Source organism: Triturus cristatus, chromosome 12, assembly GCF_964204655.1.
Source record: "Triturus cristatus chromosome 12, aTriCri1.1, whole genome shotgun sequence".
NCBI classification, from domain to species: domain Eukaryota; kingdom Metazoa; phylum Chordata; class Amphibia; order Caudata; family Salamandridae; genus Triturus; species Triturus cristatus.
Window position 1 is genome coordinate 759,116,407 of NC_140595.1, and position 17,798 is coordinate 759,134,204.

Below are 17,798 nucleotides of genomic sequence, written 5' to 3' on the forward strand. Positions count from 1 at the left end.
TCGAGCATTAACAGAGCAGCAGGTCTGAGATGCAGGTGGGGGAGTTGTGCAATTACTCATCCCTGGGCACCTCCCTTGCTGAAAAGACCACTGACACGTCTCTGGCTGCACATTGGGCAAATACCTCATCCTTTAATTATGTAAAATGCTGCCATTATTGTAAAGTGATTGCCCCCACAGGCCCTGGCAAACATGATTTAAGAGTCTAACAATGGTACTGCAACTTTCCAGCTCTAACAGTGGTAACAGGAAACAGGCGAGTGAGAGCTAAGGAGACATAAGTCCACTGCTGCGGTATAACTAGATTCCATATCCCAACAAATGACCAGTCAACCCAAACTTACCGCTGCAAACCACAATGAACTCAGTCATCAGCAACGTATTGCTCCTGACAACCAAGAACATCTCATTAAGAAGGTATATCCAACATCTGTGGCGCGCGCTCTGGTACCTGCAGGCATCACGTCTGGTGCTAGTGTGTGCTGGACAGTGGATGGCACCCACGTGCCAGCTTCACAGCCCAGAGGCCACCGGGGTTTCAAGAGATGGAGATGTTTTGATTGGCGGAATCTTTCTTCTGCATGTTGACACGGTCAGTTCTCGAACTTCTTTCGAAGAGAAACCAATGCCTATAACCTGTCAAACGTAAGGAAAACTTCCAATATTTGTTGCTAATGTCTTTCCTTTTTTTAACGTGGTTGATCAACTTTTCAGAATGTGAAACCTGTGGATGAATGTCTTTTGTGTCTGTTAGAACTATGATCGACTAAAAATTGCACCGGGCAAAATGAAGTTGAAATTCCTCCATTTTTAGGCTTACTAAATGATATAAAGATCTAACCAAACTTCCCTTACAATTTACTTGTGCATGTGAAAAACAGAAAAACAATCAAGGCCATTCCACCACCAGAAAGCAGCAGAAATACAGACAGCCCAATCTGGAAGCACGATTCATCGAGAACAGACAACACATCATTTCAACTAGTTCTTCGGTTCTTTTTATAGAATTAGTGCATTGTGCACCTGCGCACATTTTATTTGGGTATAGGCGATGGAATAAAGGGTGCAGGGGGGATGCTGCAGCACCCTGCAAAAAACGGGCTTAATTTCAGAATATGAGAAATCAATAAAGAAGCCTTTACATTTTATTTTTATCTTGTCACATTTTCTGTGCTTCAACCATAAAGGTCAAATGTCATCCTCTGGCTTCTGACAATTGCTGCTTATTATTGTAGCTGGAAGCTGGTGTACACTTTTCTTTTTCTGACTACAAAGTGAAAAAAAATTGTAAAGTGAACTATGTGAAGATCCCACTGGGTCATAGGCAGTGTGAAAGGAAAGGCTTTAGGATGAAGGTACCTATAGAGAAACTGCACAAATATTTTAAAATATATCGGCAGTTAGGAAAGCACAAATAGAGCAAAGTTTTACTAACTCGGGATTGTGATGGAAGCAAAGATTTGAATAGGGTCCAAACAAATCAAGACACTTTGGGTCAGATTTATGAGCCCTTGCGCCACTTTTGCGTCACTTTTCCCATGTTAAAAGTGACGCAAAAGTGGCGCAAGGGGCTCATAAATCTGCCCCTTTGTTTGGTGATGTGCAAATTATAAATAATCACAGAAACTTAATTTCCACACCTCATTATTTGCACTATAAAGGTTTATCACAAATGTGAAAATCTAGTGATCATGCAAATTGAAAATGTGCTATCTATAAATGGCAGGGTGCTACCACACTGTGCTTTAATAATATATGTGCAACAGTGTGCTACAAAGTGCACCACCAGGCATAAACTATACTTTACCACTCTCTGTTTGGGTCAGCAGACCACCTTGCCTCTGATTGCTTTTAAATAAAGCAGTATTATTTTTTAATGCAGCCCATTTTCCTAAAAGGAAGTTATGTTTTACATTACATTACATTATGTTTTGCCATTACAGTCATTTGCTCCTAGAAAATATTTTTGGCCAGATTCACCAAAAGGAAGGGGTCCCTAAGTGATGTGAGGTGGTGGACAAAATCTGTATATTTTGCAACTGGATTTTGGTCACAAAACATTACCACATATCATAATGAATCAAGATGTGGAATTTTAGAAGCCTTTAACATGCTCCTACCAAATACTGGTTCTTTATGGTTTCCTAAACTTATTTAATGCCTCAGAAAACGTTTCAGAGAGTTTGTGAACTCAAAAACCTTAGCCAAGGACATAAGAGTAGCTCACAACAGACACAAACTATGTTACATGTTTTTTTAGCACAGGAAGATTTGCTGGATTGTCGGGATGCTGAGCCCAGCACTCAAATCTGGTTCCCCTGATAACATGGTCGGCAGCTGCACCAACAAGGCCACATGGCTCCCTTGAAAGCTCTGTTCATTTTGGGCACACCATCTGACTTGAGCCCGACTCAAACTTTTAGTGGCCCAACCACTTCTATGTCTGCAATGTTGATTTAATTTACAATGTTCTTTCCTTCCCTCTCAGTCCAACAGTGCGCTATATTTTGTGCCATTCTAGGCTGAATGTGCTTTCTTCTACCTGCACCAGGCCCATAGTGGCCTGGCCACAGAGAGGGAAGGAGAAGCATGCCAGCGGGAAAGAAAATAGGTGGCAGCTGAGGAGAAAGACTGGCGCCCCCCCTTCCCCACTATGAAAGACTGCACCAACAGAGAAATTGTTGCACTGGTATGTTGCATGCAAGTGAGGGAAAGATCTCTGATGTGCCTAGTCAGTGGTTTGCCTCATGATATAGCAGCATATGGGGCAAACATTCCAGATGCGAAGCAGAAACTGTGATATGCAGATCACAAAATAGTGTTTTATGTTGATAGCCCAGTGGTTATTGCTTTTGTCACAGAAATCCTTTGTTACTTGGAATTTTTGGGATACAGCCGTTTTTACAGAGTCACTCCCAAATAGTTTGCCTTCCTTCTACCTTTTGCTGAATTCGATGTTGCTGGCCTTGGACTCTGGTCACTTTACCACTGCTAATCAGTGCTAAAGTGCATATGCTCTCTCCTTTACACATGATAATGTTGGCTTATTTCCAACTGAAATAATTAATTTACTTATAAGTCCCTAGTAAAGTGGCACTACTTTTGCCTAGGGCCACTGAATTGAATGCTACTAGTAGGCCTGCAGCACCCACTCAAGTAGCCCTTTCTACATGACTGCGGTCTGCCATTGCAGAGCCTGTATGTGCGGTTCAAACTGTGATTTTGATTTGGCAAAATAAAACTTGTGCCTCACCCAAACCTTCCTTTTTAATATATATAAGTCACCCCTAGGATAGGCCCAGGATAGCCCAGAGGGCAGGGTGCAATGCATTTTAAAAGCAGGACATTTACTTTTAAGTTTACATGCACTGGTAGTGAAAAACTCTTACATTTGTTTTCACTACTGTACAGCCTATATTTCCCACAGGATAACATTGGAATCACCTTATTAATTTTTATAGGTGTAATTTCCAAATGAAAAGATATAGGTGCTTCAAGTTTGGTGTCTCTGAAATACTAATTTTAAATCTTAGCTTATGGTAAAGTCTGATTTTAAATTGCAGTTTTAAAAATGCCTCTTTCCGATAGTTGGAATTTTCTTGACTTAGCCATTTGGTGTCTGCAGACTGTCTGTGGTCGTCTTACTCGGTGTAGTTCGCAGTTGAGTTTTGTGTATACCTCCTAGAGAGTCACACTCAAGGGGTGCTTTAGTGTGTCTCAATGGGGCAACACTGCCAGTATGGGAGGGAGGAGCTGGGCACAACCTAACTTACTCCTCGATAGGTTGTGTCCTGACACCACACAAATGCTGCATGCCACCTGCATTTAGTCTGAACCCAGAGCACGGCAGGCAGGACATCAGTGCACTTCAAAGGCATGCCTTTTGAAGTCTCCCCCTCTTCAACGGCACCACTGTGTATATTAGGGGTGGGCGAAATGTGCGTAGTCGCGCTACGCAAAGTTCCGCAAAACTGTATATATATTGGACCTCAGACACCACCACATCAGTACACTTCTGGACCTGGTGATACTCTACCAGGAAGGAGGGCTGCTGTGTTGAAGAAGGACTGTCACTCTACTAAGACTGCACTTTAGTGGAAACCTGTTTTGCTGTGCTGATCTGATGCCTGCTGGACTCTTGCCTGGGTGAGAAGGACTTGTCCTGCATCTCTTGACCCCAGATCCCAGAGTGACTCCAAGGGCTAATTGGCTGGCCTCCTGATGTGAAGCCTCAGGAGCATAAAGGGCTTCCAACCCCTGCACCTGGACTCTGCCATCCAGGGGATTTACCCTGTCAAGTAGTGCCACCCAGTCCAGGACTCTTGGAAGTGGGCCTTAGGTGCTTGCCAGTGGAACCAATGCAGAACCAGGGTTTCAGGTACTCTGCTCAGCGGGCCTAACCGGGTCCTTGTAGCATGCCCGTATTCCATCACGGTCGTCCTAAACTTGTGACTTTTTCCCGGTCCGGCACGGTTGAATATCCCTAATAGTACTTTGTGCTTTTTAAAGCAATTTCACTATATACTTTAAAATTCAATAACTCCTGTTCTATTGACTGGATTTTTGACATTTTGGCGTCAAATAATTTATTAAAGTTTACTCTATTTTTCTAAATTGTTTTAGGATTTTTCTTGTGTTATGCTCTCACATTATTACTGTTCGTGTGCTGCATAAATACTTTACACTTTGCCTTTAAGTTAGTCCTGACTTTGTTTGTGCCAAGCCACCCAGGGTTAAACACAGATTAATTTTGTGACTTTTTGTGGTTCATCCTGCAAGGGATTATGGCTGTTGCTTGAGCAGGGCTCACACCCCAGTCAACCAAAAACCCAATTTATCACATAATTGATAAGTAACAATTGGTCTAATATAGCACATTGAGCTATGAACTTGCAGCAAAGTGCTGCATGCAAATTGAAAGGCATGGGCTTAGAACCTTATCGTTTTTTCATCTCAATCTTTTTTTTTGCAAATCTATTTTTATTAAGTTTAGATTGTAGTACAGGAGTATATCGTACGGCATCACATGTCACATACATTGGGTCAGAAACTTATACAGGCTAGTAAATCATGCCAACTGTCAAGAGGGGGGGGACAACCTGGTGTCTGATAGCGCGCCCACCGCCGCCCTCCTGAGATCCAGTCACTTCACCCTTAGTAGTTCAGATGTCATCTCGTGGGAAGGGGCCAACCCCACCGCCCACCAGCCATTGAGCCGTACAAGGAAACTAAGCTCGCCTTCGCAACTGAGGCGTCAGTAAAGTCGAAAAGGTTACATGCAATACAAAGGAAAGAACCCATAACAAAGGCAGCGTGTACATTGACGTGTATGGTGTGCTCCTACCCCCTGCCCGCCCCCGACCCCCCCCCCCAACTCCAGGAGCACCCCTCCAAGCCCCGATGGGCGCAGATATCCACAAGTGTTCCCAAACGCCTCACCTGTGAACCAATGATAATGGGGGCTATACTGTTTCGCCAGCGAGACTGCCTACACTGCGCCGCCGCTCGCGCCATTGCCATCCTGCCTGGCCTCACCCGTACTTTTCATCTCAATCTTTTATTATTATAAGGTTGCTGAAAGGAGCTCCTTTTAAAAGCAATGCAATTTTATTAGTATGACACCCCAATTGTGTAATGTGTATGGGCTAGATTTACTCAACTGTGTGCCTGGTTTTTATCTCAAAAGTGATGCACACTTAGTGAAAGTGTTGTTGTGTTGCTTGCTTTACAGCACAAATCCTCAATTATGTTGGACAGTAGACAAAAAGTAACATAAAGCAGCCCGATGTGCTAATTTACAGCATAGCAGCACACCATGTGTGACACATAGATGTCCCTATGCACTTACATATTGATTGTGATCCTAATCCCTATCCACTAACTTTGGTAGACAGGGAATAGCATCAAAAGAATTATGCCACTTCAAGGCAGGTGTAAAGGTGCAGAAAGAACTTATGTTCTCCAAAACATTCTAACTTTTATTTTGTTCTGCATAGTACAGCACACATAACAAGTGGTAAAGGGTTAAACTTTGTGAAAGCATAGAATATTGAGCTAGAAATGTACCCTTCCATTATAATACCTAAGATTGATCTCACAAAACCCCACTTGCACTATTGTGCAAGGGTGTGATCATAGGCCAAGGCAGTCTAAGGTACACCAGCACTAGAGGAAAGAGCAATGGCATTATAATAGATATGGCGCTGTTCGGCTATCTCCTTTTCACCCAACGCAAAGCAGCAACTTAGGTTACTGTGCACAGTAAAAACTGTTATTCTGCCACTTTATTTCTCCAACTCTTAACATATAATTTATACCAGTATGGATGACATGTGACACCTACACCTTGTTGTTCTCATTGTCTTAAGTAACATGACTTATACACTTGTATGAGAAATTGTCTCTGTATAATATGTTTGTGACGTAAAGCACTTCAACAGTTTATTTTGGAATGAATAGTGCTTTAAATTATAACATGTGAGGGGGCTAATGAGAGAATAGGGGCACCATTGGTGTGTAGTAATCAGGGAATTCATGAAGAAGGAGGTGAGGTGACAACAAAGATTGTTGCTCCAGGCACCACCAATGCTAAAGCTGGTTGGAGTTAGCTGTGAACAGGTATAATAGCGTAGGCCTTCATGCTAGTGCCTTGAAATCTGTAACTGGCCTATGTACTTGTTAGTGACATGGAGAGCAGCAGTGTAGTTTAACTAGAGAGGACATTGAAAATGCAAATTCCAAATCACATCTCGGTTGCCCGTTGTAGGTGGACCCATCAGTTTTATCAGTGTCACCGAGTGTGACCAACCTAAAAATCACTTCTATAGATGCCAGTGTCTGGAGTTCAGGAACAAACATGGCATTGGCTTTCTCCATTACAGTGGGAATATCTACAGGGACTGAAAAATGAATAAATAGTAACAATAAGCTATGTGTGTTTGTCTTTTTTATATAGATCAAACCTAGCCAAAATACAGCATAACACTGTACTGGGTCAAATATGCAGTGAACATATGATTGGGATAATGGATCATTTCTCTACTTATGGATGACATGACTCTATATCTCGGAGAGACGCAGTCAAGTCATAGGGCCTGATTTAGATCTTAGTGTGACTCCAATCGTTCCTCTGTGGCACAGTTTACCAGTACTTCATTGAGCCCGTCCATCATATTTAGATGTGGGCTGGATGATCCTCTGCCCGTGCTGACAGAGTATTTCCTGTCGCATAAGCAGCTGACTGCTGTTGACGCAGCGGACTCCTCTGCCGGCTTACATTACTCTGTCACTGTCAGGGTGGCGGCATTGCGATTTAGATTTCACAGTTGTGCTGCTCCTTGTTCATTTTGTCTTTTTTTATTTTGTTGTGGGTTAATAAATGTATTTAAGTTTATTAATTCATCATGGCAAGGAGAAGAAATCTATGTTTTCCTGAGGGAGAATTGTCAGTCATGGTGTATGAAATTATTAGAGTAGAGCCACAATTGTTAGGAGCCCAAAATACAACTGTAGTTCAGAAAAGGCATATGTGGGCCAGAATAGTTCACAGAGTGAATGCTGCAGCAAACAACCTGCACACACAGGAGGAAATAAGGGAGAGGTGAAGTGACCTGTGGGGGCGAGTTTGTTTCCTGGCCTCCAAGCGGACCTGGAATCCATGAGGGCTGGTGGAGGTTCTCCCAGCCCCCCTTGCAGCTTTATCACTGGGAGGAGACGGTCTTGCAGATCCTACATCCTGAAGGCTTGACAGGAATCCCAAGTGGAGCGGGACTGGTGAGCTATACATTTGAATGTTTAAATCTAAATGGTGATTTTGCTTTTAATTTACCTATTGCTAATGTTTGTTGCACTCTTTTTAAACATGTAAACCCAGATATAAAAAAAAATCATTTATTTTTGGGAAATTTGTAGCATTGTCGTTTCTCTCTTTTTACTAATTGTTAATATATGTTGTTAATATGTCTGCTTTTCTACATTTCTTCTGCCTTTTGGCTTTATTTGGTTGAATGTATTTTGTTGTACTAAAGTTTACACTTTTCAATCTCCATTTAATTTCACATGATGCTATGGTGCTTGTAAGTGCTTTTTCACCAATTACCATATTTCATAAATGTGTTCCATATTGTAAATGTCTGTTCATTTTCATTGATTTTATTGCACTAGGAATGTTCAACGTACAAATTTGCAAGCGCTGTTAATGTTTAATCGAAATTACTACAACTACCATGTTGCCTTGTTTTTATTTTCTTACGTATTTTCACAATGTTACAGTGTTATGTATTTAACAATCCCTATTTTATGCTATGTACTAAAATGTCATTTTTTGCATCATTTATTATGTTGTCACTTCCTTGTTATTTAATTGAATTGATGTTATTTGCATCACAAATCAAAGTATGTTGAATTAAAACTTGTATTCTATATTATGTTGTATTCTGAATAAAAGTGTATTGTTAATAAATATACTTTGTTTATATGATGACTAATGATATGTATCCTAAGTTGCTACAGTTTTGGAAGTTTACTCTGTTAGGCCTTGGAATGCTTTATTTCACATTTCTCCTCTGTTCTGTGTTTGCTAACTTTTATGTATAGTACCTAATTTTGTTTTTCATTTCAGGACATCATTTTACCGGCTCTTTAAAAGTAGTTTTGCTTGTAATTTAAACTGTTTTGTAATTTATCTTAATACTAATGAAAGGTATAATCATTATATTAAATCACTATTTCCTTTTACGTTGCTTCATTTTTTGCTACAAACCCATTTGATGTATTATCCAGATTATTTAATCTGGATAATACATCAAATGTATAAATTAAATACATTTAATTTATATTTTAATTTATAATAGGTCCAACACTCAGAGTATGTGGAAAACCATCTGCCACTTCTACTGACAATACCTCCACTCCAGACCAGAAAAAAGCCTTCAGTCAGGAATCCACTCCTGCAAGTCCAATTGATGAGGAGTAGGCTGGCCCATCTGGCCTGCCTGGACAGGTACCTACACCTCCCACCCCAGCTGTTATGACACCTCACCCTCTGGATACCTCCACTTTTTGTGTCCAAAGGAAAATCACCCCAATCCTTTGCCATCCAGTCATTGCTGCTGTTGATCCAAAACCACCACTTCCACCTCCAGATTGTCCAGGAGCCAGTATGATGGGGCACAAGGGGTCTAGTGCACTGGGTAGCACGTTAAGGGTCATGGAAGGGAATCTGTGGGCCAGCAAAGTAAGGCAATAGGGTTCATTGTCACCCAAGCCACCATCGACCAAGTCTTGGGGTCACTCAGTCAGTCCCAAGGCATGATGGGCCAGGTCCTTACAGAGCTCTGGGAGATGATGCATTTGCAGAGGGAGCACAATGTTCAGATGGAAAATCTAAACTGAAATTTAGGCTCCCTGACTGGGATGCTGCATGATTTTCTACCCATATGACCTGGGCTTTTCCTGAAACATCTTCCTCTTTCTATGGTCCAACAATATATGTGAATACTACATCTGCCTCAGTCACAGAAAGAGAGGCTCTGCCACAAGAGGAAACACTTGCACGCACTTCAGTCCCTGTAATGGTGGATTCACCAGTCCGCCTCAGGCAGAGACGTTCATGCAGATCACCAGGAGAGGATAGCAAAACCTCCACCACCACCAGCAAGCAGAACCTAATTTCCTCCAATATGTGACTACCATTCACTCTGTGGACTACTTTCTTTGCACATTCACCTTTTTGATGCCAGTTGTATTACACTGTAGCCTCTTCAATATTAGTTTCATTCACATTTAATTTGCATATCATGTTTTTTTTGTATCCATCCTGTTTTAGTTTATTTTGTTTTGTTTAATACCTTTTTTTTAAATCAAAGACTGGTGTTGAATTTCTTTTCCCAATGTTTTAATTTTAAATTTTTTCATCATACATTTTAAAAAGTTAAAATAAAAAATATTCATAAATAAATTTCATGTATATATTGCTTTTCACATTTTTTAAAAAGTTACAAAAAAGAACAAAAAGCACAGAGCAATAACTAGTATATGATTTAATTGGAATAAGGAAATGTTTTTCTTATTTTCCTAATACACTAGAAACCATGCATAATCCAAAAACGTCATGCTACAGTTCTATACCTTGCCACTGTGAAGAAAAAGGATATAATCTAAAAAATCTGATTATATAGTCAAACTTTTATTGATTAATGCCAATATCTGGAGCCAGATCTTCTGCCTCACAATAAGAAACCCACTTCAATAAAATCAGTAGTGAAACAATGGCAGTACTCCCTTTTGTGGCCACAGATTAAATCCAATACACGGTTGCAGTATGTGGTGAAATGTCACAACCAACTTTATGTGGTTTTCTTCAAGAAGTTCTTTCTTCAATGGGGCTTCATACAATTAGCACAAAAAGTGGATTTTGCCTATGTGAAGGAAGATTTGTGTCACTGGGTCACCTACCACATGTGGTTGGACCAATTGACAGCACACATATTGCTTTGGTGCCACCACATGACAGAGAACACAAACAAACAACAAGTAACATATTTTTTATTTCATTTATTTTATCCATGCAGGTCAACTCTCATCAGAAAAAGGAGATATGGAAGGCCATCATCCAGTAGGTCTGTAAGCAGCGCAGGATCCACTTCATTCAGAGATCGGAGGACCTATGATGCGTGTCACAGAAGTCAGCAGAAGTCCAGCTCGGCCAGTACTTCTAGCATTTGAATCGTGCACACCACACCCTGACCACCACCTGCATATTTGGGGGTCCTATATCCAGCTGGATGGGCAGTTGAGAGAAAGACAGTAGCATGAAGGTGGTAAGTAGTTTTTTGAGTTTTTCATTTTAAATATGTGGTTTTTTTTTACAGAAACAAACTTTGGGATCACAATAAAGGTTGATGCATGACCAATGGACAAGAAGAGTTCTTAAGGTGTAAGTTTTGCCCAAGGCGTATCATGATGAGTTTTTAATATAAATTTGTTGAAAAATGTACCTATATATTTATGATACTTTCAAAGGACTGTTTTGAGCAGACACATGCCTGCCTAAAAAAAATTAAACATAAGTTTGTTTGATGTTGTACGGGACAGTTGTACCAACTCAGCTAAAATTTTGTCAGGTGTAATGCTCTATCACAATTTTGAAGGATGTTATGTTACCCCTATTGCAAGTAACATTGAATAAGATGCGCTAATTATACCTTGGATGTTCCAAACGTCGCATTTGTCAGTTAATATTATAATTAAACAATAGTAAACATGTGAGCCACAATGACTAGAAACATAAGAATAAATGACTACATTTTGTATTTTAAACATATTACATTTATCTTCTTAATAACAAAAACATTTGTATTTACGTTAAAATAACAGATTAGCATGATGTCTTACTCATTCACAAATGTGCATGAAGCAAGTCTGTTTATTAAAGAATTATTATGAATGCCATACATTAAAAAAAAATAGAGACAGGAATGTGAACACATTAGTGACAGAGTAACACATACCCAAGAACAATAATGTTATGTATTTTGTCATGTCCAGATGATAAATCAATAATGAGCAAAAAGAGATTACTTAAAGCAACTTCTGCAGATGGAATGTTCCAGCACATATATGATGGAGTTTCCCATGTGCAAAACTCAAAATCAGGCACAAATAAAGACTCATTAGGAAATATTTGAAATGCATCAAAGTTTAATTTTTTTTAATTTGTAAATTGCATTTTGATTTTTAAATTTTAAAACGTATCTGAATCAATGTATTTTAAATGTACTGTAATGTTGTACCAATGTTTGACTAAACTGAAAGCCAGATTTTTTAAAACTTTATTTTCACAATGGTAAAATAATTTAAGCTATTTTTGAAGTAAAATTGTATATTTTTTTATATTTCTACTAAAATGGATTACATATTTATCAAGCTCTCTGTATTTTTTTATGCTGTAGACTTAATTTGAACCTACTCAAAAAAAGATTTTGGGATTTCATCAACAGCATAAGTAACTAAATACGGCATGATACATAAATAAGCAACTGAAGAGGAAAATCCATAAAATTAATTTTAACATCCAAAAGATAAATACAAAAGTAAATATTAACAAACATTGATTCATATTTTTCTTTCCAAAAAAATGTAAAACATTTTTTTTGTCATGTACACACAATGTACACATGGATTTTTGTTTTAAATCAATTTTTGTGACATATATTTACTAATTCAAACAACAAATCTGAACCATTCAGAGGTGTAAAACAGTGCCTGGAGAGATTTAAAAATGGTTAAAAAAATATTAAAAAAATATGATAAGAGCAGGAATAGGAAATTACAAATATGGACCAAATGGTTTCTGAAGATGTTCCCTACATGCAGGAGATAAACCAAGAAACCAAGGTCTAAAAACATTGAAGCAGGTGAAATAACATTTTGAAAATGTGTAATGAAAAAAATGTCATGATCAGTTATATTTACACAGATACAAAAAAAACTATTGTATATCTTTACAGCTTCTTCCAGAGCAGGCAGAGGAAACATTGGCCAAGGAGGCAGGGATGCAGCTGCGCACTGTATTTTGGGTGGCAAAACATTTGACACTGATGGATACAGTGGCATGAAGTGTGAGGGGGCTGGACAATAGGCCACCACCTCGTCATCTTCTTCAGAGTGGTGGTAAACCCTACACACAAAACAACACCAACCAAAAGAAGTCACACAAACTCAACAGAATTCAAAACACCAGCCGAACAACACACATAAAAACATACACAAAAAAAACTGCACCTGCTAAAACATACAGACATAACCACATCAACCACTCAATATCCCTTCACCTCCAAAACCCAATACTCTGCCACCTCGTCTACCCTTACTCCTCCGTCTGAATTCACCTGGTACCTGTCCTTCACACCTACCAAACTTAAACCTGCCACTCCCAAGAAATATCCTTGAGGTGCCTGCTCTGTGCCCAATAGAGGCCACTTCCTGAGGAGGTTACCCTTTGGGGTCTGTCTAAGAGGCAAGTTATAGGCAACATAGCCACAGCCTGTTCTGTCGTGAAACCCCTACGTTCTCCTATTCTATTTTTATTTGAATAAAACTTTATGAGAGAAGTATCTCATTTAAAACTAAAAATATTTTAAGTGTACAAAGTTTTTTCTGATATTATCAATAATTTGACATTCATTGATTATTATTATTATTATTATTATATACTTTATTATTAAAATGATTAATGATGAAAATGTGAAATACATATTATTACTTGCATTTATACAAACGTGTTTTTAAAATTATATATTTATACAGCCCAAACAGTTATAAATTAGAATGGTCATTAAAGTTTTGGTGCAAGCATTCATCATGATGTTGGACACTTACACTAAAAATACATAGATTGTTTTCAAAGTGTAAATACAGCTGTGTTTATTTTAACTCAATAAATGAAAAAGCTGAAAACATTTGCATTACACATAAAAAAGAAAACAATAATAACTTTAATAAAGTACAGAAAATGCACTACACAAGGGGAAAGGTTGCATGAATACATATATATAATGATTTAAGTTTAGAACTGTTCTGTTGGACTTGGCCCTGAACTTTTTGCCTTCCTCCTAATTATTTTTTCTGACATGGCGTTGGTGGTTTTAGGACTCTGGGCACTTTAGCACTGCTGTCCAGTGTAAAGTGCGAGTGCTCTCTGTGGAAAATATGGTAAGATTGCTCTACCTCTGTTTGGCATCTTTAATTTACCTCTCAGTCCCCTGTAAAGGGATATCTCAGATACCAAGGGCCAGTAAATTAAATGATACTGGTGGGCTTGCAGCACTGATTGCGCCACTCGCCAAAGTAGCCTTTCAAACCTGTCTCAGGCCTCTGCCATTGCAGGGCCAGTGCGCGCAGTGATACTGCCGCTGTGACTTGGCACCTAAAGTGTGCACCATGTCTGTGACCACCCTTTTACTGCATGTCAGTCACCCCTAAGGTAGGCCCTAGCTAGCCCTATGGGCAGGGTGCATTGTAGGTAAAAGGTAGGACATGTACCTTAAGTGTGTGACATGTCCTGGTAGTGACAAACAGTCATTTTGGTTTCTCACTGCTGTGAGGCTGCCCTCCCATAGGAATGCATTGGGGATTCCCTTATAAGTGTTTCTGTGGTAGTTCCTGATATGAGAGGAGCAGCGTGGTCAAGTTTGTCATGTTCGCAATGGTGTGCACAGATTTATTATCACTATTTTAGTAATGCCACTTTTAGAAGTTGACATTCCTGTGTGCTATGTGTCTGCCTGCCTGATGTGTATTGCATGTCTGGCTCTGGAGTGACAGGGGCTGGTTAGGTGTGTGTGGCTCCAGAGAGGGCAGGGTGAGTCAGCGCTAGGCTGAATGGGAGATCCACATTTGGAATAGTGAGAGGAGTAGTCCCCTGACCCTGGATAGGTCTGTGCCTGCCTAGGTGAATGCGGGCTTCACCCCCTATGGTGTGTCTGATGATAAAGCACCAACCTGACAAAGGAGGGTGGGAGCCAAACAAAGCGCTCCACACCCCCCAGAACCAGTTGAGACCGGATTCCCCCAAGCCCTGTGCAGGGCAGACAAAGAAAATGTACTATAAATATTGGGGCTGTAACCACATGTCAGTGTGCTTGTGCTTCCTTGTGACTTGGGGGGGACTTGCTGTTACTGGGCCCCAGCAGGAACCACCAAGAGGGACTGGCTCCCTGCTGGAGGGCCCTGTGAGCTGGCCTGCCTGGCCAAAGCCTTTTCCCCTTGACCAGTGGGGTCCCAGCGCCTCTTGAACGCTGCAACTTTATTTGTATGCTCGAGGACGAGGGGAGCATTTTTTTCAATTTGCAGCGCTGTGCTGTGAAGAATGTAGAGGGAATCCTGACGCGGGGATTCCACCACAATTCCTATCTTGGAAGCGGGAGCCCACCCCACTGTTTTGGGATCCTGACGGCTGGAGCCTACCCCGTATGGTGGGTGCATCTGCAGCAGAGTGGGAGCCCACCCCGCACTGCCACTTCTGATGGAAGCGAGAACCCACCCCGCACTGCGGTATCCTGAAAAGAAAAGAAGAAGCCCACCCCACGTTTGTGCATTCTTAACGGCAGAAGCCTACCCCGCATTGTGTGTTCCACTTGGGAAGCAGGAGCCCACCCCGCAGTAGTGTGTACGTTAAGGACGGAGCCTACCCCGCACTCCAGTGAGGAGAGAGATCACTGCCACCAGCAGCCTGGGCCAGCCAAGGAGAAAACGGAAGCCAGGCAAGTCTGGGAGAGCCTGACTAGAGGTGGGGCCTGCGGGAGCAGATAATAGTCTATGTGGCGGCCGGAAGTCAGTCGAGCTCGTGCCTGTTGGTACACGGGGCTTCCGTGGCTGGAGGAAGCCCCGCAGCGGAGGAGGAGAGGCGTCGGGGATGACACCGACGGAGACCTTGCTCCGTGTCCCTCCACCATTGTGTCCCGTCCAGAGGCATGTGGAGGGCCTGACGCCGTCATCGGTGGAGCCCTGGTGAGTGGGGTGGAAGGGCGAGCACTCGGGCCAATTCTCTCCCCCAAGAGGAGCCCCGGAAAGAAGGGGCTTCCCCAGGCACTGGGGGTGCCAATTCTGCCGCGCAGCAGTACCGCCAGATCGCAGGCCACTGCCACGTTGTGGGTGCCTATTTTGTGGCCGCGCTTGCATGCACAGGAGCCCCAGGAAGGAGGGGCTACCAAGGCCCTGATATTACCGGCACTTGGTCTGCCACAGCTGAACTGCACAAACACGGGCAGCTGCAACATTGAGCCATTTCGTCTTTAGGGTCCCAGTGGGGGCCCAGGAGGCACAGTGGTGCCAGGCCTAATTTCTACAGCTAAACTATGAGAGAGAGTGGGCAGCTGCAACGTTGGGGCTAGTTTGTTGTGGGAGCCCCAAAGCGAGGCTCCCCAGGCACAGTGGTGCCAAAACCAATTTCCTACAGAGGGCAGCTGCAATAAAGGTGCATTTTGGTTTTACACTCCCCCACCCCCAGTACATTGCACACCCTGGTTACCCTGACGTTTGGGACAAAGGGTGTTTGGGCCCCAGTGAAAGGCCAGTAGGCCTGGGGTCATTTTTATGGTGAGGACTAATGAAATTGTATAATGTGTTTATGCCTAATATGACGATTGCATAATGTGTTTATGCTAATGTGATGCCTAATGCAAATGTCATGCTGTGATGTTTAGGCCTAATGAGATGGTATAATGCGTTTATGCTTATGATGTTTTATGCCTAAGGTGATGCTCTGTCCAGTCTTTTGCCAGTAGGTACTGGTAGTGTTTTATTTGTACTACTTGTGCTTGTGATGGTTCTGACAGTGGCCCGATTGGCCCTGTCTTGTATACAAGGGGAATCCAGGATGGGGTGACTTGTGTGCCTCTCACCAGGTTTTGTTACCCAGAATCCCTTGCAAACCACAAACTTAGTTAAAAAAAAAACTTCCACCCACCTTGCATTACCCAAAGTCTTCTGACAAAAATGGTACCTCACTTGTGTGGGTAAGCCTAGTGCCCGCGACAGGAAACGGCCCAGAACACAATGTGGACACAACACATTTTGGCCCCGGGCTCGCCGCCATCTAGGAAAACCTACCAAACCCACACATTTCTGAAAACTAGATACCCTGGGGAGTTTAATGAGGTATGGCTTGCGTGGATCCCTCATTGTTTCCCTACCAAGAATCCCCTGCGAACTTCAAAAAAACACATTTTCCACTTATTTTTGTGTGGAATCACAGTGGCAGCATAAATGTCCTACCCCACAGCGTTCTCCTTAGTGTCCCAAGCAAAATGATATCTCATTTGTGCGGGTGTCAAATTTAGAATTGGCTAAAAACGTATCTTTAAAAAAATGAGGCATTTAGAATTCTCGGTGCTATACCCTTATTCCCTATGTTTTGGGCTCTTCCCAGTCACAGGCCGTTGCCCCACCCACACAATTGAGGTATCATTTTACTCGGGAGACTGGGGGAATGTTGTGGGGTAGGACATTTGTGCCAGCACGGTGATTCAACCTAAAATTATGTGGAAAATTTGTTGTTTACTCACTGAACTCCCCCGGGTGTCTAGTTTTCAGAAATGTGTGGGTTTGGGAGTTTTCCAAGATGGCCGCCGAGTCCAGGGCCAAAAACCCAGGTGACCTCTCTTGCAAAACCAGGTTGTTTTGTGATAGGCCATTTTGAGGTCTCCTCAATAAGTTTTGGACCATTGCCTGTCATGGGTACTTGACCCACCCACGTGAATGAGGTATCATTTTTACTGGGAGACCTACGGGAACGCTGGGTGGTTGGAAATTTGTGGATCCACGTAGATTCCAGAACTTTCCCACACAGAAATTTGATAAAAAAGAGATTTTTGCAGCTAAATTTGAGGTTTGCAAGGCATTCTGGGTAGGTAAATATTGGGGGAGCCGCGCAAGCCATACCTTGCTGGAGTCCTGGGTGTCTAGTTTTCAGAAATGTGTGGTTTTGGTAGGTTTCCCAAGAAGGCCACCAAATTTCCTACCACCCAGCATTCCCCCAGGTCTTCCAATGAAAATGGTACCTCACTTGCGTGGGTGGGTCAAGTTCCCGCGACAGGCAAGGGCCCAAAACATATTAAGGAGATATCAAAATGACCTATCACAAAACAACCTGGTTTTGCAAGGGGGTCACCTGGGTTTTTGGCCCTGGGCTCGGCAGTCATTTTGGGTAACTACCAAACCCGCACATTTCTGAAAACTAGATACCAGGGGGAGTCCAGTGAGGGATGGCTTGCGTGGATCCCCCAAGGTTTTCCTAC

The 17,798-nt window shown here is 41.9% G+C and overlaps 1 protein-coding gene across 1 annotated transcript in view; it reads left to right on the forward strand.

The window, feature by feature from the left end:
• The first annotated feature begins 358 nt into the window (after nt 1–358).
• Nucleotides 359–17,798, forward strand: part of LOC146782729 (extracellular calcium-sensing receptor-like) — a 178,234-nt gene continuing 160,794 nt past the window's right edge. The window contains exon 1 of the mRNA XM_085637212.1: nt 359–645. Within this exon, the coding sequence (XP_085493338.1) occupies nt 359–645 (287 nt within the window). The remainder of the gene's footprint in view (nt 646–17,798) is intronic.